Source organism: Erigeron canadensis, chromosome 4, assembly GCF_010389155.1.
Source record: "Erigeron canadensis isolate Cc75 chromosome 4, C_canadensis_v1, whole genome shotgun sequence".
Lineage (NCBI taxonomy): Eukaryota > Viridiplantae > Streptophyta > Magnoliopsida > Asterales > Asteraceae > Erigeron > Erigeron canadensis.
Genome location: NC_057764.1, coordinates 39,821,555 through 39,844,488, shown reverse-complemented (window position 1 = coordinate 39,844,488; position 22,934 = coordinate 39,821,555). Strand labels below are relative to the sequence as shown.

The 22,934-nt window shown below is 32.9% G+C and overlaps 1 protein-coding gene across 2 annotated transcripts; it reads left to right on the top strand.

The window, feature by feature from the left end:
* The first annotated feature begins 1,780 nt into the window (after positions 1-1,780).
* Positions 1,781-10,125, top strand: LOC122597899 (formin-like protein 13). 2 transcript variants are annotated; one of them, XM_043770483.1, is made up of 18 exons: positions 1,795-2,041; positions 2,814-3,511; positions 3,948-4,169; positions 4,273-5,516; positions 5,631-5,754; positions 5,951-6,022; positions 6,498-6,596; positions 6,838-6,879; positions 6,986-7,066; positions 7,150-7,200; positions 7,289-7,370; positions 7,538-7,632; positions 7,822-7,893; positions 7,978-8,094; positions 8,521-8,589; positions 8,676-8,742; positions 8,873-9,223; positions 9,775-10,125. In XM_043770483.1, exons 1-17 carry the CDS (start codon positions 1,969-1,971, stop codon positions 9,046-9,048), a joined length of 3,384 nt encoding a protein of 1,127 aa, XP_043626418.1. In that variant the 5' UTR covers positions 1,795-1,968; the 3' UTR covers positions 9,049-9,223; positions 9,775-10,125. The 2 variants fall into 2 exon arrangements, with proteins under 2 accessions (XP_043626419.1, XP_043626418.1); XM_043770484.1 differs by lacking the exons at positions 7,822-7,893; positions 7,978-8,094; positions 8,521-8,589; ... (1 more) ...; positions 8,873-9,223; positions 9,775-10,125 and having other exon boundaries at positions 1,781-2,041; positions 7,294-7,370; positions 7,538-7,629.
* The last annotated feature ends 12,809 nt before the right edge of the window (positions 10,126-22,934 follow it).

Sequence of the window (22,934 nt, the reverse complement as noted above, 5' to 3'; positions counted from 1 at the left end):
TATATCCCCATTAACTCTTTAAATCAATTAATTATTTACACCACTTGACGTCGCTTCCACCACCAATAGTTGCACTGGCCACCACAAGGTCACCGCCACGACCATCACAACATTACACGGGTACAGTGCTATTGAGGTTTGGGGAAAATTCAATAAAAAACAGATAATGTTGTATTTTTTGATTGAACCCCATTGAGGTTTTTGGGTTTGATAAACATCTTATTATAAACTCAACAAGTCCACCAAGATATACAATTAGTTAATAAAATAAAAAGATATCAAATAAGAAAGTTTCTTGACGAGATAAAAGATAGAAGGACGATATTTATTTATTTATTTTTTCCTTTATTTTTCATTTTAAATTTTTTATATTTCCCATTCAAAAAAGAAAAATAATAAAAATGTTCCATACGCATGTGTAAATTTTTTATACCTTACACATGACTACACATATGTAGATATCTATACATGTATAAGTTGTATTTATTTAAGTTTTTTTATTCTTTATTTTCTTTTTAAATTTTCGTTTGGAATGAGTTTATGTTAAAAAAATATAAAATATTATTAAATATAAAAAAAAAAATCAAAAATGAATCTTCTTTCCCTCATTTCCTTAAGTTATATTTTCTCCCTCTACATTTACCATAGTCTATTTACATATATTTTTCATACATATTCTTGTTTAGAATTCAATGTTTGAAAACATTATATTTGAACATCGTCATTAAAAGATATGTATCACTATACATTATATATCAAAGTGCATGAATAACCCTACATATAGTTTACAAGGTTATAAATATCGTTTTTCGGTATCGTCTCGATCGACCACTGATAAGCGATATATCGGGAATATATCGGATTTATCGGGGATATATCGGGAATATATCATCTCGGTCGACACCGATAAGCGATATATCGGGGATATTTCGGCCTTAGATAACCGAGATTTACAACCATGATAGTTTAAGGTAGCATACTTAAATTTATAGGAATTTTTTTTTTTCTGTTCAATTTGAGCAATATGCTGCTTATATATTTCCTTCAACTAGACAGATACTCGTGCGATACGACGGCGACTACATGTAGTTATTAACGGTCATGATAGCGACCTAGTTGGTGGTGAGCGCGAGGAGAGAGAGGAAGGAATAGGTCTGATATATCTCATTGAAGGTATTTTTGGTATAACAATACTCATTTAAGGAAAATGATAAATCCTCATAAAGATTAGTCTAAAAATCCCCCTAATACTATAAGAATGTGACATGTGTTATCCACTAATTCAGTTTTCTAATTTTGCCCCCCTAATTTTTTCATTTGTCACCATCTCATGGTTAGAAGGATTATTAAGTTATTTAGTTAAAGGATCAATCATTTCCCTTATTTAATTTAAGTAACTATAGTTTTAAGGGCAAAAATAATATTTTAGAAATTGAAGGGTAAAAATAATATTTTAGAAATTGAATGTTTAAATAGAAAAAAGAGACTCTTCTTGTTTTATATATAAGGTATTGTTATTGATATAGATTATAGATTAAAAAAAGTTTGATCATTATTAATTTATTGTTTTCTTTTCGCAAAGTCAATAATTGTTTAATGATCGAAAGAAAATAATAAGAAAATCTTATCTTTGATATTCAGACTGGAACCAACCGTCATATGATTCCACGTGTCCAGAAACGAACCTACGCCTATCTTACGTGTAACTTTCAATTTTAATCATCCCTCTTCTTCTTCTTGCAACAATAATTATCAGAGACATACAACTTTTAGCTGTCATTTTCTTTCAACAAACAAAGTTAACTTAATATATGTATAACAAATCTACACACATGATTCATATATTTTAACAGTAGAGTAATTTATTACTTATACATAGTATATAATACTCCATATATAGTAATACAGTAGTAATTTGTAGTAATCATACTGTAGCTAGTTGAAGTTTGGAAATATATATAAATAAATATGGCATTGTTACGTAAATTGTTTTACAAGAAACCTCCTGATGGACTTGTTGAGATCTCTGAACGTCTTTATGGTACTTCTTCTACTTCTACAAGAGTACTATTCTTTCATGATTATATATTTAATTTATATATTTTTGTTTTTTATTACAAGAATTGTTAGCTACTCATTTTAATTAGTATTTGATTTGATTATCCAAAAACTTACTTTATATATTGCAAATTTTAACTTAGACAAATTCAACTCTAGTAGCCGTGATCATTATTTGTGCCCTAGCAATCAATACTCAGATATGTTGAGTGAGAGATTAGTTAGGTCGATCAGGTGTAACAAGATTTATGTAGACTAATTGAACTGATTAGCAGGGTGTTTGGGACTGTCTTTTTAATTGGTATGATGATTACGGCGTTTGCAAAATCACAAATTATTGGAAAATTGGTATAACTAAATGATTATTTACACCTCCCCTAGTTTAGAGATTCTACGTTGGACTAGAATACTGTCTCACTGTCGGCGCGACATGAAGGTGACAGACAGTATTAGGTCATTTTCTGCCAGCAACGGTTGCAATGGTGGTGCCTGCGAATCCAGATGCTGAGGTGGCCGTTGGTGATGTAAGACAGGGGTGATGTGTCATGTTTTAATTGGGTTGTGAAAACGAGTGATATGTCACTTTCTTTTCTATAGGATTGGTAAAAAGATGATCTACCACCATGGTGTTTGTGTTAGACTGTTAGTTAATCCTAAACTATACTGTCATTATTTAGATATTGTGTGGTTGAGTTTCCTTATGAACTTTGATCTTCTGCATTGATAGATTGATGTTTTCCCCATTTTGCATCTAGTCTTTGACTGCTGTTTCACTACGGATGCTCGAGAACCAGAAAATTATAAAATTTATATGGGAAACACGATTGGTCAGCTTAAGGAGCATTATCCAGATGCTTCTGTTCTGATATTTAACTTCGGGGAGAAAGAATCAAACCAGATTGCCTCTGCTTTGTGGGATTATGACTTAACCATTATGGACTACCCGAGGCAGTACGAAGGTTGCCCATTGCTCCCGATGGAGGTAATCCATCATTTCTTAAGATCAAGTGAAAGCTGGCTTTCCCTTGGGCAGCAAAATATTCTTTTGATGCATTGTGAGCGGGGTGGTTGGCCGGTTTTGGCCTATATGTTGGCTGCACTCTTGATTTACAAAAAGCAGTACACTGGGGAATACAAGACGCTGGACATGGTTTATAAGCAAGCTCCGTGTGAACTGTTGCAGTTATTGTCGCCTTTGAATCCCATACCTTCTCAGCTGAGGTACTTGCAATATGTATCAAGGAGGAATGTTACTACAGAATGGCCTCCATCGGTCAGGGCACTCACTTTGGATTGTGTGATTATCCGAATGATTCCTGATTTCGATGGAAATGGTGGTTGCTGTCCTATTTTCAGGATTTATGGACAAGATCCTTCCTTTCCTAGTGATAAAACTCCCAAACTTCTGTTCTCAACCTCAGAGAGGAGCAAGAATGTCCGATACTACAAACAGGCAAGATTTTTATTGTATAAAAGCTGTAATTATGTATGTACATCATCATCTCGATCTAGTTTAATCTTGTTGCTACCGTTTCATTCTCTATCATGTCTATGTCCTATTGATGATACTGAGATTTATATGTATTTGCATGTACCTGAGCATCTCACACTACTGTACTTTACAGAACTTACTTCCATATATTTAAAGTAGTATAATGTGAAGAAATGAGTCAATGACATGTCCTACCTTACAAAATTTAGTCCCGAAAATTTATAAGATAATTTTGTCATGTTCATACTCCATCTTGTATAACATGTTAACTGAGAACTCAGAAAGTCAGATATGTATTTTCTATAGTTTGTTCTTTTGATTTTAAGCTATAAGAAATATCACATGATTGCATTCACAATCTTGGTATGGGTATTCTTACCTCTTACTCTTATTGCAGGAAGAATGTGAACTGGTTAAAATTGATATCAATTGCCATCTACAAGGTGACATTGTGCTGGAGTGTATCAGCTTAAATGGAGATGTAGGTCGTGAAAAGATGATGTATCGTGCCATGTTTAACACAGCATTTATCAGGTCAAATATTTTAATACTCAACCGTGATGAAATTGATATTCTTTGGGATGCTAAGGATTTATTTCCTATGGATTTCAGGGCTGAGGTATATTTTCTATTAATGATTCATATTTTTTGTACGAAAGCATACTCATGCACATCCATTGCATTTCCCTATATGTATTTGTAACCAATATATTTGGATGAAGCTTCTTTTCTCCGACATGGATGCTGCAGCTTCTGCAGTTCCAGTAGATTTCGCTGGTTTTGAAGAGGAAGGTCTTCCTATAGAAGCATTTGGTAAGATTCAAGAGATGTTTAACAGTGTCGATTGGCTAGACCCTAAAAGTGAAGCCGCCCTAAATGTTCTCCACCAGATAGCTACATCAGATATTGTCAAAGAAAAGTTGGAAATTGCTTCCAAACACCATGGTGGAGAAAAGGTTAATGGCCAAGCTTTTGGACCTATAAGTGATGTGGTAACACATAAGTTACAATCATCGCCATCATCACCAAAGTCACCTTCACTTCCAGTTGAGAAGTCGGCTGTCATGCACCAAAAGTCTCCAGTGGCAGAGCCTCATCTTCCGTCTAGTGAACAATCACAGGAAGTTGCAGATAGTAAGGTCAAACCTATACCACCTCCTCGCATCCCATCATTAAAGGATACTAAGGTGACTACAATTGAACCTTCTACTCCTACAGCCCCTCTAACCCCTCTGTTGAGGGACAAAAGAGGTTCTGTACTTGAACCGTGCCGATCTCCTCCAACTGGTCATAAAACCGAGTCCGCGTTCCTCTTTTCTATCCTCCATCCTAGTCAAGAAAAGGATAAACCAGATAATAAGGTTGAATATTCTCAACACTTCCCTTCTCCACTAGCCCCGTTAACTCCTCCGTTGAAGGACCAATCGACTAGGACTAAAGCATCTGTACCACCACCACTGCCAACTCCTCCTCCTCCTCCACCACCCCTGCCGTTGAAAGACAAGACAGTTATGAGAACCGGTCCCTCTCCACCACCACTGCCTCCTCCTCCACCCCCATCAGTCAAACACAAGCCAGTTATGAGAGCAGATCCGTCTCCAGCATCCCTACCTCGTTCTGCAACGGAAGGTACAGAAGAAATAGTCTTCTCACCGTTGCCCCCTCCACCACCTATCCCAGCTCTTAAATTCTTAGGCTCACCGCCTCCACCTCCACCAATCCCTTCTGTTAATGGCAATGTGAACGGGGGTGTTATTCCACCCCCACCGCCACTCCTATCAAGAGCAGGCAATGTTTCTGGAGGTCCTTCTCCACCACCTTTGTTTAAGGGTCGTGCTTTGTCCAAAGCTGGTTCTTTGAAAAATCAACAAGGCAAGAAGCTGAAGCCTTTGCATTGGCTAAAGCTAACAAGAGCAGTCCAAGGGAGCTTGTGGGCCGAGGCTCAAAAATCTGGTGAAGCGGCAAAGTAAGATCCCCCCCCCCCCCCCCCCCCCCCCCCCCCCTCCCCCTCTCTTGTGAGATGATGGTCCCCATTTATCTTCTGATATAATTGTTATTTCTTATGTTCCATGCATATCAGGGCACCAGAGATTGATATATCAGAACTTGAGTCTCTCTTTTCAGCAACGAACCCAAAAGAACAAGGGGATGCAAAATCAAAATCTCGGACAGCTGTAGCTAATAGACCAGAAAGAGTGAAACTGGTATATATTAGCTTTTTCATCATATTTATGTATCAGACTAACCCGTGAAAGTGCTATATATATCATTGTCAACATTGGTTTCTAATGGAACGTTTGGAAGCGTAGTTATCTGGAAACTGTTGCGATAACTAACTGCGCATGGGATGAGCTTCATATCTTTGCGCATAAAATTATTTATACACTGCATTTCTTGCAGATCGATCACAGGAGGGCATATAACTGTGAGATCATGCTTTCAAAGGTCAGAATACCACTGAATGAATTGATGGTAAGGCCAAATACTCGTATTTAGTTATAAATTATGGTTGTTGTATGTGTGAAACACAAAGAACTGACAATTGTTTTAAATACAAAAAGCAACTAGAATGTTTGTATCTTTTTGTTTAAATTTTCCCAAATTTGTATCTCTGACTTTATTACACACATGCCCATGATTATACCCCCCCTTTTATTAGCAATGAGAGTTTTTTCAAATAAGTGAATGAGTTCATAAACATCATATATGTCATAAAAGAACAAGACGTAGATGCTTAAGATTTGAAATTGAGTTTTTTCAACGCTCTTTTTTTGGGTGAAAAGGTGAAATATATTACTCCAAACGATATTTACACAACAATCTACTACTACAAAGGGAGGATGACATTCCCATTCACCCCTTAAACCAGTAGGAAACAAATAAAACTTAAAACATACTTGCTTTTTCAATGCTCTTTCAATGGCGCTTAGTTTGTGAATCTTGACAGGACTATGTCCTTAATTTGGAAGAGTCGGTAATTGATGCAGATCAAGTGGACAACCTTATAAAGTTTTGTCCGACAAACGAGGAGATGGAGACGCTCAAGGTACAACATTTCAGTTTAGCTGTTTAAAAGGTTGCATAAAAGATTAAACCCTGATTATGTGGGTGATGGCCCTAAGTCCTCATTATTAAGCAGATCTATTTGATTTTATACGCCCTGTAAATCTGTTGATGCTCTCTCTCTCTCTCTCTCTCTCTCTCTCTCACACACACACACACACACACACACACAAATAATGCACTCGGAGCCTTAATTCATTATAAATAATGGCTTTTATGCTTAGGGTTACAAAGGAGAGAAGGATAAACTGGGCAAGTGCGAACAGGTTTGTAGTACATTTTTTCATCTTTCTCGTTGTTAGTCATGACAATGAGTTGGGCAAAAGTAATATGAAACATGTCCAAGGTTTAATTCAGCCTAATGGATTTCAGTTCTTCTTGGAGCTAATGAGAGTTCCACGTACGGAATCTAAGCTCAGAGTTTTCTCCTTTAAGTTACAGTTTAAGGCACAGGTCAGGAGATATCATGACATATATTCTCTGCTTGTTTTAGGTCTAATTTTGATCTAACAGTCGTGTTTATAATCGGCATTTAGGTTTCTGATCTTAGGAATAGCCTAAACATTGTCAATTCGGCAGTAGAAGAGGCAAGTTATATTGATTTTGCACTTAGTTATGACAATATCATTCTTTTAAAAAGTTGCATCTTATGGATGTTGATGGTGCTTCTGTCAGACCAGGAGTTCTGCTAAATTAAAGAGAGTTATGCAAACAATTCTTTCTCTGGGCAATGCGCTGAACCAGGGGACTGCGAGGGGTGAGTTACTTTGTTCGTTCAGTTCGTTGGATCTGTAATCATTATTTATGGTGTGGCAACAAACTAATCGTTCCATTTTTTTAATTCGTTGAGACTATATTGTGGTGGTTAGTGCTTTCAGGTCTTTGTTTTTAGACTTTCATTAACTAGGTTTGGTTATCTTTTAGGTTCTGCTGTTGGGTTCAGGCTGGATAGCCTCCTAAAACTTACAGAAACACGTGCAAGGAATAATAGAATGACTCTCATGCATTATCTTTGCAAGGTACTGGTTTGTTTTCCTTCTTTAGGTTATGAAAATATAATCAATTTTGGTTTTAAGTTTATTAATTCGTCAACGCACATTAAGTTGACGTCATCTGTTCGAAATTTTCATGATTTTAGAATATACGTGTCTAGTTTTTTTTTTCCTTTCTTTACCTTTGTTCATGCTACCCGTGCTGGATACATGTAGGTGCTTGCTGACAAGCTACCTGAAGTCCTTGATTTTTCGAAGGATCTTGGCAGTTTGGAACCTGCAGCAAAAGTAATCAATATTGTTAGAATTCTCCTCACATTCTATAACCATGTTGGCTTTGCCTTATATTTCATTATTGGTTATTTTGTCCAGATTCAACTGAAATATTTGGCAGAGGAAATGCAAGCTATTAGCAAAGGATTAGAGAAAGTCGTCCAGGAATTGTCAATGGCTGAAAATGATGGACCTGTTTCTGATAAGTTCCGAAAGGTAAATTTGACAAGGGTACTTCTCTAGCTATTTTATTAAGTGACCTTACTTTAGACAATGAAGCTCATATGCCTTGAGTAAGGAGTTACTTATCGGATATAAGTTAAGGTGGAATTGGTCAGCCGGTCAGATCAGTCTGGTTGTAGTAATTGACCAAAGGGAAGTTTTTTTTTAATGGGCTGGTTTGACCCGAGATAGTTACTTTTTGTTATGTCACCCGTTTGACCTGTTATAGATAGAACATAATCCAAGTCAAACCATTGGCTAGTAAAAGTGTCGAAATTGTCGTGTAGGCATAAGCATCTAACGGGAAATTATTCTGATGACGATGGTGAAACGAATCATAGAATTTGTTGCATAGCAATTTGTTTCATTAATTTTTTGTTGTTGGTGTACTTGACTCAAAAACCTAATTTTAATGGCTAGGCTCTGAAGGAGTTCCTTTGTTCAGCAGAAGGGGAAGTAAGATCCTTGGCATCTTTGTATTCTGCTGTGGTATGGCTCCAAATATCATATAGGATATACAAATAGGTGTTTTGGCGATTTCACATATGTAAGCGGAGATCCATGCTATTTTACAGGGTAAAAATGTAGATGCTTTAATTCTTTACTTTGGTGAGGATCCAGCTCGTTGCCCATATGAGCAAGGTAATTTACATAAACCATCAATGTATGTTACTGTGTTTGATGAATATAACAGATTTTGACATCTTATATGTATCTGTTTATGTATTTATAGTTTCGTGACTATTGTTCCATAATTACGTTTTGTTTTCAGTTGTTTTAACTATGCTGAAGTTTGTGAGAATGTTCAATCAAGCTCATGAAGAAAACGCCAAGCAGTTAGAGGCGGAGAAGAAGAAGGTGGAGAAGGAAGCCTCAAATGAAAAGTTAAAACGACCTCATATCAAGTCAGAACACACACCACAATCTCCTTTAAAAAGTGGCAAATAACTGTTCTATTTCCTATTCGGTCTTGCTTAAAAAGTATTATGGAAACAATGAAGCGTCATGAGTTTTCCTGCCCTATATGATGATGATGAAGGCCGTTTCCAGGATGTAAATTTAAAATGTAAATTTGTACAGTAGAAGAGTAAAGGGTTGCAGCGTTTAGGGATTTCCGGTTAAGGTCAGTCTCTTGTACTTTTCCTTACATTGAACTACTCGTTGATTGCTGAAACTTGAGACCAAGTGTAAATTTATATATTATACGAATTCATTGTTACTAAATCAAACATGTATGCATCATCATAAATTGGAGATGCCGAAATGGGTGGGTTAGGTGTGCTGGGTTAGTAAAACATGTAGAAATTTGAGGTCAAAAGTGGGTTGAACAGGGACACTTTATGTACAATTTTTTGAACCTGTATATAAGAAATTAATGTGTCAGATATACTAACAAAATTTACTCCTAGGAAAATTTAAGCATTTGTTTGAAGTGATTTGGGTGATTTACTGGTGTAAGAATGCATTTTGACTTGCCGTTTGACCCATTCTCTTTGAAGCTGATTTTTTGATTTGGTTATGAACTTCTTATAGAATCCAAGTGGTTATGAACCTATTCATGATTATTAGGCATGGGATGTGGTTATGAACTTCTTATAGAACCCATACAATACATGCATTAAAAACCGTGGTCTCCTTTATTAGATGGTTTATTTGTTACGTTATTTTGTGCAGAGTTGTGAGTATATTTTTTCCCGCACTCAACAGCTTGTAAATACACAGGAAAGTGGAGCTGCATTAAAGGTTAGATGAGGTTTTCCTTTTTATTTAATCAAGAAATGTGAAATTAAGAGACACTTAACAAAGTAGCTGATGCAGTATAGTTTTTAAGTTTGTTAGTTGTTGAATTTTGTTTATTGAAGTGAAGCAAAAGCAATGTTTTAGAAATTAGAACTCAAAAAGTGGGTTAGCTCAAAAGAGCCGACACTTGATGTTCAAACTAGTTACGGTGTAAAGAGTGTTGAATCAGAACATGTGTTGAACTGGTTTTTCATTTGAGAAAAAAGTTTGTGTTGATCGACGGCACCTGAATCTGAGACTATGTTAGCCCTTCTATTGATACCAGTTTATTCCACCTTTGCATTTTCGAAACATGGTGATCTTTAGCATTATTAGTGGGGTGGTAAAACTGGTAAAATAAAGAAAAGTAATAACCATTGAAAGCATCCGTTTAATACAAGAAGAATGTAGACCAGGTATCTCCTAATGCCAATGATGTTTTCGCTCCCGGTAAAGAGGGTAGTGAATCTGAGACCGCGGATGGCTTGATCGTGGTGGTAAATTTCAAGGTGCCCGGACTGTATCAATTGTGATGCTAGATGAAATTTCATCTCTCAAAGATGAAAAACTTCATTTCTTGATTCTATCATAGTAGGGGCTTGTGGTAATATTAGGTAACTACGAGTAAAAAATAATGAAGAGTCCGCACATAGGGCACTTATTGGCGTTTCTTTATGCCATTTTAGTAATGGAAATAATTTTTGAACCATAGTGAAATGAATATCGCAGGTTGAAAGAATTTACGAACGAGTTGCTAAAACCACCAACAAATATTTGCCCTATGTATATTTTGGAGAAGAAAAATTCTATTGAAAATTCTAGAATTCTTTTTCAGTTTTTCTCCTGTTCGTTGGCAACTAGCAAGCCTCATACTTTTCCTCTGTACTTACAAAATTAACACAACAATTTTAACTTACTAGAATAATATTATTATTATTAGATAGAGAAATTAGAATGATATGCAATCTAAATAGAAAAAGTGGTAAAAAGTCGCCGGAGTGAGGTTACCTATTACCACGATATAGAGAAAGCAAGTAATTCGCAATGTCGTTTTTTATGAATATTGAGTCTTTATATCGTTGATATGTATATAAGAGATTAAGTAATAGACTTTTTATATCCTAATTAAAGGTAAAGAAAGATTTTCAGCTTTTACTACTAAAAATAAAATAAAAAACTTCAGCTTTACATGAGGAACGAATCACTAATTTTTACTTTAAGGATTTCAATCACTTCACTTTATAACATATATAACCCGATGAAATCTTTATATCTATCTTTACACAACATGTTTTATGTTTTATATTTTGCATACTTATCGCTTATTGAGTCATTTCTCATTAAACAAAAAAAGAAAATGATTAATCCAAGTAAATTATATGTTTAAAAATTAACCTAAAATTTTTAAAATTTGATATTTGAATTTATTTTATTTTCTTTTTTAATTTTACTTTTTGATTTTTTTCACATATCATCATCTTATTATTAGATATATCCTTATTATTAGACATATCTTTAGAAACGTTAGATTTCTAAAAAAAATACTAAGTAGCTGCTCAAGTTTTCCTGCCTTTTGTTTGGAGTTTGACACGTGTACTTTAAACGTGTTTTAGGGTAGTTTTTGTTTGCCAGCTTGCTACATACTGTGGTTTAGGGTAATTTAAACGCTTAGCTGGCATTTGGATATATGATCAGTTGTGCATTGCACAAGCGAAGGATTGAATTAGGGTAAAAAAATATGCATATTTTAGTGAGAGAAATAAGATAACTTTTACATTAATATGAAGAAAAAAAATTAATTATCAAAATGAAGATTCAAACAACTTTCAAATAATGGTTTTCTCTTTCATTAATATGAAGAAAATTTTCTTATCAGAATGAATAATTTTTTTCAGTTTTATATATAAAAAATAAAAATTGGAAAAACTATTTTAAAAACAAGAAATAAGAATTAAAAGTCCATCTGTTTTGGGATTGAACATATTCTATTTTTCCTATCATAAAATTATGTTTTTTAAAAAAATTTCATTCTCTTTCAACTACGCTAAAAAATCATTACTGTGAAATATAAATCTCCAGCTTGAAAATTTTGTTTTAATACCAATGAAATAAATTTAGTCGAATATTGACGGAATATTTATCTATAGATTGCTTCACCAGCAAATTCATTTGAGAGTTAATATCTTTACGCCTAAAATTAAATTATCCATTTCGTTTTAAACTATTCGACTTATAATAAGGATATTAACTTTCTTCTTTATTCACCATAAAATTTCACCTAATATATCTATGATACCTTACATTAATTAAATTTGCATTCATCACCACATCATGACCAAGTGCCACCACCATTGTCACACCGCTATTGTTATCGCCATCATCGTCAGTATGATATCTTTCATAAACGAAGTTTGTTTATTAAATTAAGTTGAGTACGTACTTGAGTGGCTATCCTCAAATGGATTATGCATTTATGTGTGTCACAAGCTAAAATTTGACTTATATGTACGAGAAATTATCAAATACGTTTTCAACTTTTACGTTGAAAAGTGAAACATTGTTTTGTTTTCTTCGAAAATTTTCTTTGTAAAACAATGATCAAAACGCGTTTACGGTTTTCTATGTTTAATTGAAAAACAAATATTAAAAGAAAGAGTTAGAGTTTTGGTTCCAATCTAATACTGTCTGGATTTTAAGCATTATTGGTACCGAAAATACCGGACACGAAACCATAACTTCGGTACGGTATTCGGTATACCACTTTTGATGATAACCGGTTCCGATGCTAAACAATTATGTACGGTATTGTATCGAAAATTTTCTCTACTAGACATGTGCACGGATCAAAACTCGGTCCGACTCATGCAAACCCGTGAATCGGCAAAGCAACAAAATCGAACGTGACTGATATCGCCTATTTTATATATATTTATTTTACGCGATATCATTTCTTTTATTTATTTTATGTTTGTATTATTGTCAATTTTATAGACTTTTATACTTAATATGTGAATTGTTTAATTATAAGTCTATAGGATGAAAGACGACGAAATTGTGTTGAATAAATTTTAATTTTGAAAACGATGAAGATATAAGCTTGTTTGGAATTCTACTACATCAGAAAGTAATGCATAAGTTGTTAAAGGTTCACAGAAAAAATGACTCGGTTAAATGGTGCTTACAAGACACAAGACGGTGACACAAGGCTAGAGTGTGCAACAAATAATATGGAGTAATATTCACAAGTCCAAAAGTGGCGGTGGTCTCGTGTGTGTTCAGCCGAGAAGAAAAGAAACAAGTTAGAGGGCCCTGGCCCATTTTTTTCAGCGGCCCATTTCAAAGTAAAAGAGTCTAAAACTCTTTTGGCTGAAATTAAATTTGGAAAGAAGTTCACGTAGCAATGTCAAAATCGGTTAGTATGGAAAAACTTTGGCAATCGAGTTTAATAAGAAACTCATCTATTATATATATTTAATGGGAGGGAATCGATACAATTAATTAGGAAGGTTTTTTGCTTTCGGTGGGGACGAGAGTTTTTAAGGAGGATTTTGAGAGCAGAGGTGGTCGGCTCGTAGGGGGTGTCGGTTGAAAGAGAGTTCGTGAGGTGTGGTTGGGCGTACGAAGGCAGGAGGAGAAAGAATAACTTGACAATTATTAATTTTTCTCCATAGTCGATTAGCAGCACCCGCGTAACTAAAGTTCTCGTTCGACTTCCCTTTTTTTTACTTATTGTTTTTATTGTTTAGTTGCAAGACTATATACTATACAATTATTATTATTATGGATATTATTTATTCGATAATTGTTAGTCTTATTAATCTTGTCATGAGTAGCTAAATTTTTAATCATCTACTAAGATGAAGTGATACAATTGAATGATGGTTGCACTAACTTTATAATTCAAGTTGATTTGATTTAACGTTGTGTCGAGATCTTAGCTTATTAATTCTTTGTTATTTAACTCTTGATTGCGGATAGTTTTTGCATGTTCTTAGTGGTAACTTAGGTTGTGTAAAAGTTATTTTGATTGCTTGGTTAGAAACGATTGTTTCTATGACGGGTACAGTAGAAAGTAATTAATAGTTAATAAGAGTTAACGGGTTAATGGTTGGGTACAATCAATAGACACAATTGTTATCTAAATAACCAAAACAATTAGTTATCTAGGAAAGTTATGAAAGGCATCTCGGAGTACCGGTCTTAATAATGGAACTAGTTAATTAAGAGGATTGAATAAAGTAACGAACTTGACGGGTACGGGGTGAGTCTCTGTTTAGTTCCCGGTTATTAATTAATCATATTTGACTTGGTTCTTCATTTAGGTGCAACCTGAATTTGTAGTGTCATGGATTCGAGGTAGATGATCTTTTAAATAATCTTGATATAAATCAAATCTCTTTTCGTTTAATTCTTCGGAATTACTAATTTTGTTAACTAATTAACTTCTTCAAAATCCAATGTGACGGGAGTCCTTAAAATCCAAAGCTTTTCTAAACTACTTAAAACTCGCTTGCTCTTAATCAGTCCCTGTGTTTGATCCTGGATATTGCATACAAACGGGTCTACTGCCCGAGAGTGTGTAGTAGTCAGTTCTAGGGTATTTCTTGTTTATAAATTTAAGACTAGATTTTACACATTAGTGACCCAGCCCATTATCCCTTTTTGGGTTTAAGGGACTTTTGTTCTTCACTTATCAAAACCCAACCCGAAACCTGGCGGAGTAACAACATTATATCAAATCCATGACCCGGCATGTTATTTCATCGAGTGAGTCGGTTCCGGTAATGTTCGGACGGGTCCCGGTCTGGGTCACGGGTTTTATACATGATCTTACACATAATAATTTAAGTATTTAACTCAATAATTTTTATCCTATTCAAGAATTTAGATTTTCATCTCAAACATTTTAAGCCTTGTATCTACTATCTAGGAACTTTTCAAAATATTTAATTTAGGTTTACCCTTAAATATTTAATAAAAGCAGCATGGTTGGATCAGTGGTAAACATCTTTGTCTCTGGAGACAGAGGTCATGGGTTTGATCCTCATCCCATGCAAAGGTTGGAGGGCATTTTCTACCATTTAGGTAGAAACTGGAAGCAGCCTCTCTACTTTGGTAGAGGTAAGGTCTGCCTACATCTTAACTTCCCTCATATACCGTCGAGGTATTGGGGTTCAAAACCCGCGGGAGGCAGCACTAGACAGTTACTTACTTTTTTCTACCTTAAATATTAATACGAATATATAATGAACTTGAGGATTATTTTTTGTTTACTCATTTGAGTCATATTACTCGAATGACATAAAAAGGATCATTAGGTCTCAATAAATATAAACCATGGGTCGAGATGGGTCAATGAATGACGACAGAATTGAAGTTCTTAAACTACTTTGTAACTAAGAGTAGTCCTTTTTTTAAAAAAAATTTTTCTACCTTAAATATTAATACCAGTATATAATGAACTTGAGGATTATTTTTTGTTTACTCATTTGAATCATATTACTCGAATGACATAAAAAGGATCATTAGGTCTCAATAAATATGAACCATGGGTCGAGATGGGTCAATGAATGACGACAGAATTGAAGCTCCTAAACTACTTTGTAACTAAGAGTAGTCCTTTTTAAAAAAACATTACGAAGTGAAAACCAATAGTTTAACTTTTGTTGATGAGATTTTTTCTTATGTCTCGGGTCACTATAATTGGCATAATTTTTTTTTAACTTTTTTGCAATTCTAACAATTAAAGTTTCGGAAAGCTAAGTCTTATGGTTATGTGGAAAGTCTAAATCATTAGTGTTGTACTTATTGTATTTTGACCTCTAGCATCTTGCTAGATTGGTCTTCTTTATTAATAAAATACTTTTGCTGTTCATAAAATAAAAATCATAATTATATAAGAGTAATAATTATACATTTATATATAGTCGTCTTAGATAACATGTCAAGTTGTGTATTACATTCTAAACCGGCATCCTAAAATATCACATGTTTTAAACTTAATAAAGTGTTCACACTGATTTGTCCATATACGAGCATTTGGTATCCTTATCGTTTCACCATACTAAATAAGAAAATTTTGGAACCATTGCTACCTTGACGTGATTAAGAAATAAGAATGTATATTATTTTACATCTTTCTTATCGATCTCTAAATTATTTATCTGATAATATTCGAATTATCGATCTTTAAAATATTTATCTGATAATATTCGAATAAATAAAAAGGGTTGTACGTTTTTTCTTTCCTATTTTTTTTCCAGAATAAGGGTCTGTTGACACTTGACATAATCCCATTGTTAGTCAACTTTTTGTGAAGACTCATATGGACCAGTAGGTCACCTTGATATTCTGGTTAATCCAAGTTATGTATGCTTAGATACTAAAGGTTCGTTTAGTTCAAGATAACTTTTTTGTTTTCTATTTTCATTTTCTAAGAAAATATATAAAACAAGAAACACGTTTAAATTGTGTTTTTTAGAAAAGTTTTCCATGGAAACAAAAAACATTATTTTCCACTTTTCTATAGAAACTAAAAAACACTTTTTTTTTTTATTGTTTTCCACTTTCTAAATTTTGAAAACCTCATATTGTTTTTCATTTTCTGGTATCGAACGCGTTTTTGAAATTTTGATTTGTAATCTAGAGATGGAAAACTCCTTTTATTTTCTAAAAAATTAAGAATAGAAAACTAAATTACATTTCCCGCAACTAAACGCGCCCTTAGGGATGAAGATTCCCTCAAGTTTCCAACTTGACCAGCCAAGTTGGGGAAATCTTGACCATTGAATTAGAATCAATATTGGTTAAGATTTAAAATTGTTTTATATCTTAACCATTAATTTTAATTTAGTGGTTAAGATGCTTCTAACTTGACCCCTTAAGTTAAGATCAACTTGAGTGAGTATTTGTTTTTAGTACACTTTCACGGCTGTATCGAAAGAAAACACATACAATTTATAATGGTAGACTGACATATATATGGTGGCGTCCATAATTTTGTGGAGCTTTTAACATGATAATGGACAACGGTTTTAATAAAAGTTTTGAAGTATAAACTAATTAAACGTTAAATTTGATACAAATAACTAGCTAATAATATTGTCGTGTAAACATTAGATAGACTGGTCTAGCTCTTTTTATATAAATTGATTCGTAAATGAGTGAAATTAAAATATACACAATCATAATCATTTGTTTCGGTTGAAATACTAATAATAGTTATTAGACTACCCGCAATGCAACGACCTGCATTTACTACATGCATCCTAGTCATCACTGTCACATCAACTTTTTACTCATTCTTCTTACATGTATTTTCTCTCATCTTTTTAACTCCAACACATCATTTCCACATGCAATCTTTCTCTTCCACATCATCATTTCTTTTTTTATTTAGGTTTAAAACTTTTATTTTGTAATTTTAAAAAATATTTAGTAAAAAATTTTTAAAATATATTTAAATAATAAACAATAAAAAACAAGATAAAATTAAATAAAAATTAAACTTGCATTTCATTAAAAAAAATTACATTTGCCTAAAAATGGCAAAATACAAATATTCAAATTATATTAGAACTAAGATTAAAGTTCAAAATAAAACTTAATTAAACCATAACCTAAAATTAAGCATGTGGCTTAATTTTAATAAAAAAGCATATTTAATTAATGTGGGGTCTACTATTGGATGTATTTGAGTGCACTTAGACAAGTACGTGCTTCCCCTTCAGGTTTTCTCTCCACTCCATCCTTCCAAATGTTTCATTCACCTCACCAAATGTTTCCTCTTCAATTGAAGCATTGCGGGTAGTCTTAGTGAATTTGAATACAACAAACGAAAATATCTTACAAATTAATTAACTATTGACAAAGCATATGGTGCAACTCTCTATGGGATGTATTATGGGGTGTTTGGCCTAGCTTATATTGTGTGGCTTATACTTATAAAATATAAGTAACTTTTGGATTTTTTGTTTTAAGTTTACAAGCTCTTATGTAGTGTTTGGATTAGCTTTTAGTTTTTGAAAGGAAAATAGAAAGAAAAGCTAAAAAGCTTTGATTTTTAGCTTATCAAAAAGTAGCTTATAAAAGCTAAAAAGCATAAGCCCAAAAACCCCACTTATAATGACTTTTTTTCTTTAAGATAAGCAAAAAAGCTAAAAACTTTCAAAAAAAAGCTAGGCCAAACACCCCATATGTATGTATGCATCTAATTTATGTCATGACAAAAGTATTCAAGTTTATCGTTGAAACGTAAGCAATGGTTATCTGATATATAGTGTAAAGATTAGAGTTCAAAAGTAATTGCTTTCTGAGTCATCTATTTAAAGCTTTCATGTCCCTTTCGAATTTGTAGTGAAGTGAACAAGGAGATTAACCCGTGTTTGCCAGCAGGGATATTACTTCTTAACTTTTTAAAACTTTTGTTTTACTAAAATTTCAATAATATTATGTTAATCATGTCTAAAAGCTAAACAATAATATTGGTATCTTTGGACTGGTTTTGGTTGGTTACATTTTCAATTTTCGGTTGGCATTTTTTTTTTTTTGGGTTTGTTTAGATAGTGCTGATAACTTTTATACAAACATATCTAAAATGTTATGTTTATGGTATCGCTTTCAAAACATACAAATATATCCCACAAAAATACACGGGGTACAAAACTAGTATATATACGTACTATTATAATATTTTTCAACTTTTTTTATTATTGGTCGATTTATACTACTCCGTATAATATAATTTTTTGAAAGGTGAATTTCGCTAGAGAATTTCGTGTCGCGATTCGACAACGAGAGGTCTAGCATACGTTGACTTAACCGGGTCCGCGCTAGAGAGATACCCGATGGGGGGACCCCCTACTAATCCGCCTGAAGGCACGACGATCAATAGGGGTAAACCCTGCCTCCTCAGACTTGAACCTGAGTATACCCAAGTCAAGCCTTCATTGAAGGACTTCCTATGTACTTCTCAAGTCTTGAACTCAAAAACTCCCGCTTGTAAAGTAGGTGCTCAACCACTTGAGCTAGCTAGGAAGTACCTCCATATAATATATGATTATGATATGATATAATAACATAAATTCAAAACAGAACAAACACATAGTCTCTATCAAACCATTCAATAATATGTTGTCTTTTCGTAAAGTCTATACATAAAAAATTATCTTGTTTAAATATATTACTAGCTTGAACATTCATATGGTCATTGTCAAGCAGCTATTTAAGCTAATTAATACCTTGAAGGATATAATTATCACGGTATTATATTTTACTTATTGCTAAAATTTTATCTCTGTAATTAAAAATGAGTATATGAAGAAAACAATGATGTTGAACCCAAACATAATATTTAAAAAATGAAAAATGATTAATCCTTCCAACTCATCTTCTTAATAATTCTTCTAATACCTTACTTAATGCCAAGTGCCCAAGTGTAATCCACTATTTTCTCTCATAATCTCATCCTTAATTTGATTGCAACAGCCAACATGTGTCATGATTATATCATTAAGATGAAATTTAAGAGGATAAATTAGGAGGATTGATCATTTTCCTATAACAAGTTAAATATACCACTCATCCAAATATGTAAAGAATACTCACTAGCTCATGATGTTCATCTGAATGACTCTGCGTTATGTGATTTATAAGATCATATGCCAATGCTCCGATATGTTATTTGTAATAAGTGAATATGCAGTCAAGGTAATATTTGGCAAAGTATAATTAAAGATAGCAATGATATATTTCTTTCTATATAAAGAAAAGCATTACTTTAGTAACTCAAGAAAGGGTAATATACCATGTCCAACTATAATTAAAACGACATAAAAATCATGACAGTAAATAGATGATAATATAATTTCATACTAAATTTATGAACTAATTAATTAGTTTTCATTGTGACATGAGATTTGTGATGAACTAATGATATGTTATGAGATAAATAAGTCTATGATTATAAACTTCTTCATAATTAAATGGGAGTTACTATTCATACCACAAAAGTTCATACATCTATCACAATTATATTATAGTGGACTGTACAGTAAATGATGTTTTAGTGTTAAATCAATCAAAAATATTGGTATAATTATCATTTCCCCAATTAAGATGCCTACAATTCAACTGCTACTAGTGGTGGCATTTAAACAAACCTGAACCTGAGTAACTTCAAATGAGTCTGCTATTACTACTTATTTGAACATCCATAATTGTAGTTAAGATTGGGTTGGTATTTAGATTATTTGGTACACATCTTTATCACATATATCGAGTATAATTTGAGTCAGTTCCACGTATTACGACATTGATTTTGTGGGAAGCTATTCGTTGCTAATTCGATATAAAAGGAAATGTTGACTTGTATAAAGAGAAGCTACTTAGCTTGTTCCACCAATCGACTAAGAGATTCAATGTTTTGGAACTCATAACTGTATATCTTGTATGGCTTGAATTGAGTCCACTTAATTACAAGTTACAACCACACACAAAAAGTATACAGTAGTAAAACTATTTGGAAAACCAAGAATATATATTAAAAAAGAAATAATAAATATATGAAAGAAATGTCGTAAAATTTGATCTTGAATTAACCATAATAATCAAGATCATAAATAAAAGAGATACTGTATATAATTAGAGAAAAGAGGCGACACATAATGATAAAAGGAAGAGAGCAATGTAATTAGTAAATAAATCATCTCTCAAAGGTTAAGGTTAACACCCTTATCTAATGTACATCAATCGACTATTGGTATTTTAGTATAATTTAGTTAATTGATAATTTAATTATAATAATACATCATATAAGATTGGTGGTGTGGAGTGCACGTTTATATGAATTTATTATGATCTTAGGGGTGAAGGAACGGGGTCCGGGGCAGGATCCAAGGGGCGGCAGCCCCTAGCGGGGTCCAAGTGGTAGAGCCCTTATTCTAAATTGCTATAACAAAAACGTCTCAAAAAATTAATTTTCTGTATCTGAGGGACTGGTTTTGTCAATTTAGCAAAAACGATTTTAACTGCCATAAGACTATTTGTAACCATTCACCTTCTTCACCTACACTTTTTCATGCCACGTCAGTTTCACCATCTCATATCTTTCACTTTCTTTTTTTCCCTTAACCATTCACCTTTCATTTGGACCCCATCTTTATTTATTTAAAAACATAATTCATTTTATATTAATATATATTTCCTATTAGCCCTACATTGCAACCAATAGTTATGAAAAAAATAAAAAAGTGGCAGACTTTCACTTGGTGAAATGCTTAGCCAACCCCATCTTCACCTATAAGTTTCACCTATTAACTTTAAAGCTTTCACCTTCAAGTCATTTGTCATATCATTTCACTTTCATCATTTTCACCTAAGCTTTACAAATAGTCTAAAGACAGTTTTTGGCCCATTATTCTGAATTCTGCAATATACGAATTCTTCATGAATTCTCTCCCTGATTTCACACCCAAAACTCAACACTAATCATACAGAAAATTCTTAATCACTGATTATATCCGGTTGAATAATTTGGATTGAACCACATAATTGATTCAATCTGAAAGCGTATCGCGCCTTTAGTGATTGTATATTATCCGCTTTTGTTCGTTGTTGAATTGCGTATCCCCAACATCAACTGGATTAAATCGAGGAAGATAATACATGTATATACTCGTATATTTTTGTTTAAGAAGAAGTTCAAAAATGTGAAGTAGTATGATTATTGGTCAAAGTTTTGGACAAAATCTGTATTACAAATCAATAGATAAACCAAAAAGAACATAGAGCTACATGCACGGAAGGTCACTTTGAGGATGTTTCAATTGAATAGCTTCACTTAATTAAATAATTGCGACACATGTATAAAACGTATGGATAGCATTGAAAGTGCGTACTACTAACATTTTTTACTGTACGTTACTCTCATAAATGAGCCGACACAACCAATTCACGGTGGTGTGGAACTTCGGCGTGATATGAAGTCAAGACCCACCAAATACCTTCAATGCCAAGAGGTTGGTATCGATTTATCGACACTAGTCTCACACAAAATAATATCCGTGTTCAATTCTAAGATATATATCATTTTAATGTGCTAGCTTTGCTAGAATGGGTATCTTATTTGATTAAAGTTAATTAATTAATTGATTATACATCTTGTCAAAGCAAGTTAATTATTTAGAAGATTAACAAAAGTATTTTCAGTTTTATTTTCGAATAATACTTGATATATAATTTTCAAAACGTGTATGCATGTTTAATTATCTTTTACTAAGTTTATATACATGTATGTATGGTTTTTTTGTGTGACATACACTATATATCATTACTTATAATACATACACCAATAATACTTATATATACCACGTTTTTTTTAACAGTTATTGTTATCGGAAGTTTTATTATTTATTAGTAGTTTAATTTCTTTATCTTCAGGTAAAAGTATTATATATCGGCAACATTTTATCTCCTTTATATATCTTTAACATTTTACTTCCTTTATATACCTCCTTTATATTTATTTATAAAACATCATTTAAATTATTTTAGCTTTAGTTATCTATATATCTGTGTATAGAAAATGCAAAATTTTAGCAAGTTATATAAGATATTATTATTATTTTTTTAACAACGAGTTAGTAGTTAGCAGTTAGTATTCGAAACATCAAGATGACATCCAATTGAACAGTATATGCGGTGTTTGAATGACACATGTTTGGAATGAAAAACCTAAGACTTTCAAAAACCTTCTAATAATTCACTCCTATAAATGTAGGAAGTGGGATTATCCTTAGTGAAATTCTGAAAGCTCATATAAGATACTACACATTGTTTATTGATATCCGTTTTTTTTATTTTGCAAATTTAAATTATATTTGTATAGTCATGCAATGATTCAATAGTCAACAAACTAAGTGACATGATTTGCATAAAAAAACTAAAAAACTAATAAACAAAGTGACATGAGAATATTTATATTATTATACACGAATTAATTCATAGCCGTTGGCTGTGATATTTTCATATAAAAAGCCAACACAGTGGTTAAAAAG

Bases quoted from the DNA above. Each gene is read 5' to 3' on its own strand.
- LOC122597899 (XM_043770483.1), top strand. From the start codon at position 1,969: ATGGCATTGTTACGTAAATTGTTTTACAAGAAACCTCCTGATGGACTT. The intron at 4,170-4,272 runs GTATATTTTCTA...ATTTGGATGAAG, and splicing joins CTATGGATTTCAGGGCTGAG to CTTCTTTTCTCCGACATGGA. The intron at 6,597-6,837 runs GTACAACATTTC...TTTTATGCTTAG, and splicing joins AGGAGATGGAGACGCTCAAG to GGTTACAAAGGAGAGAAGGA.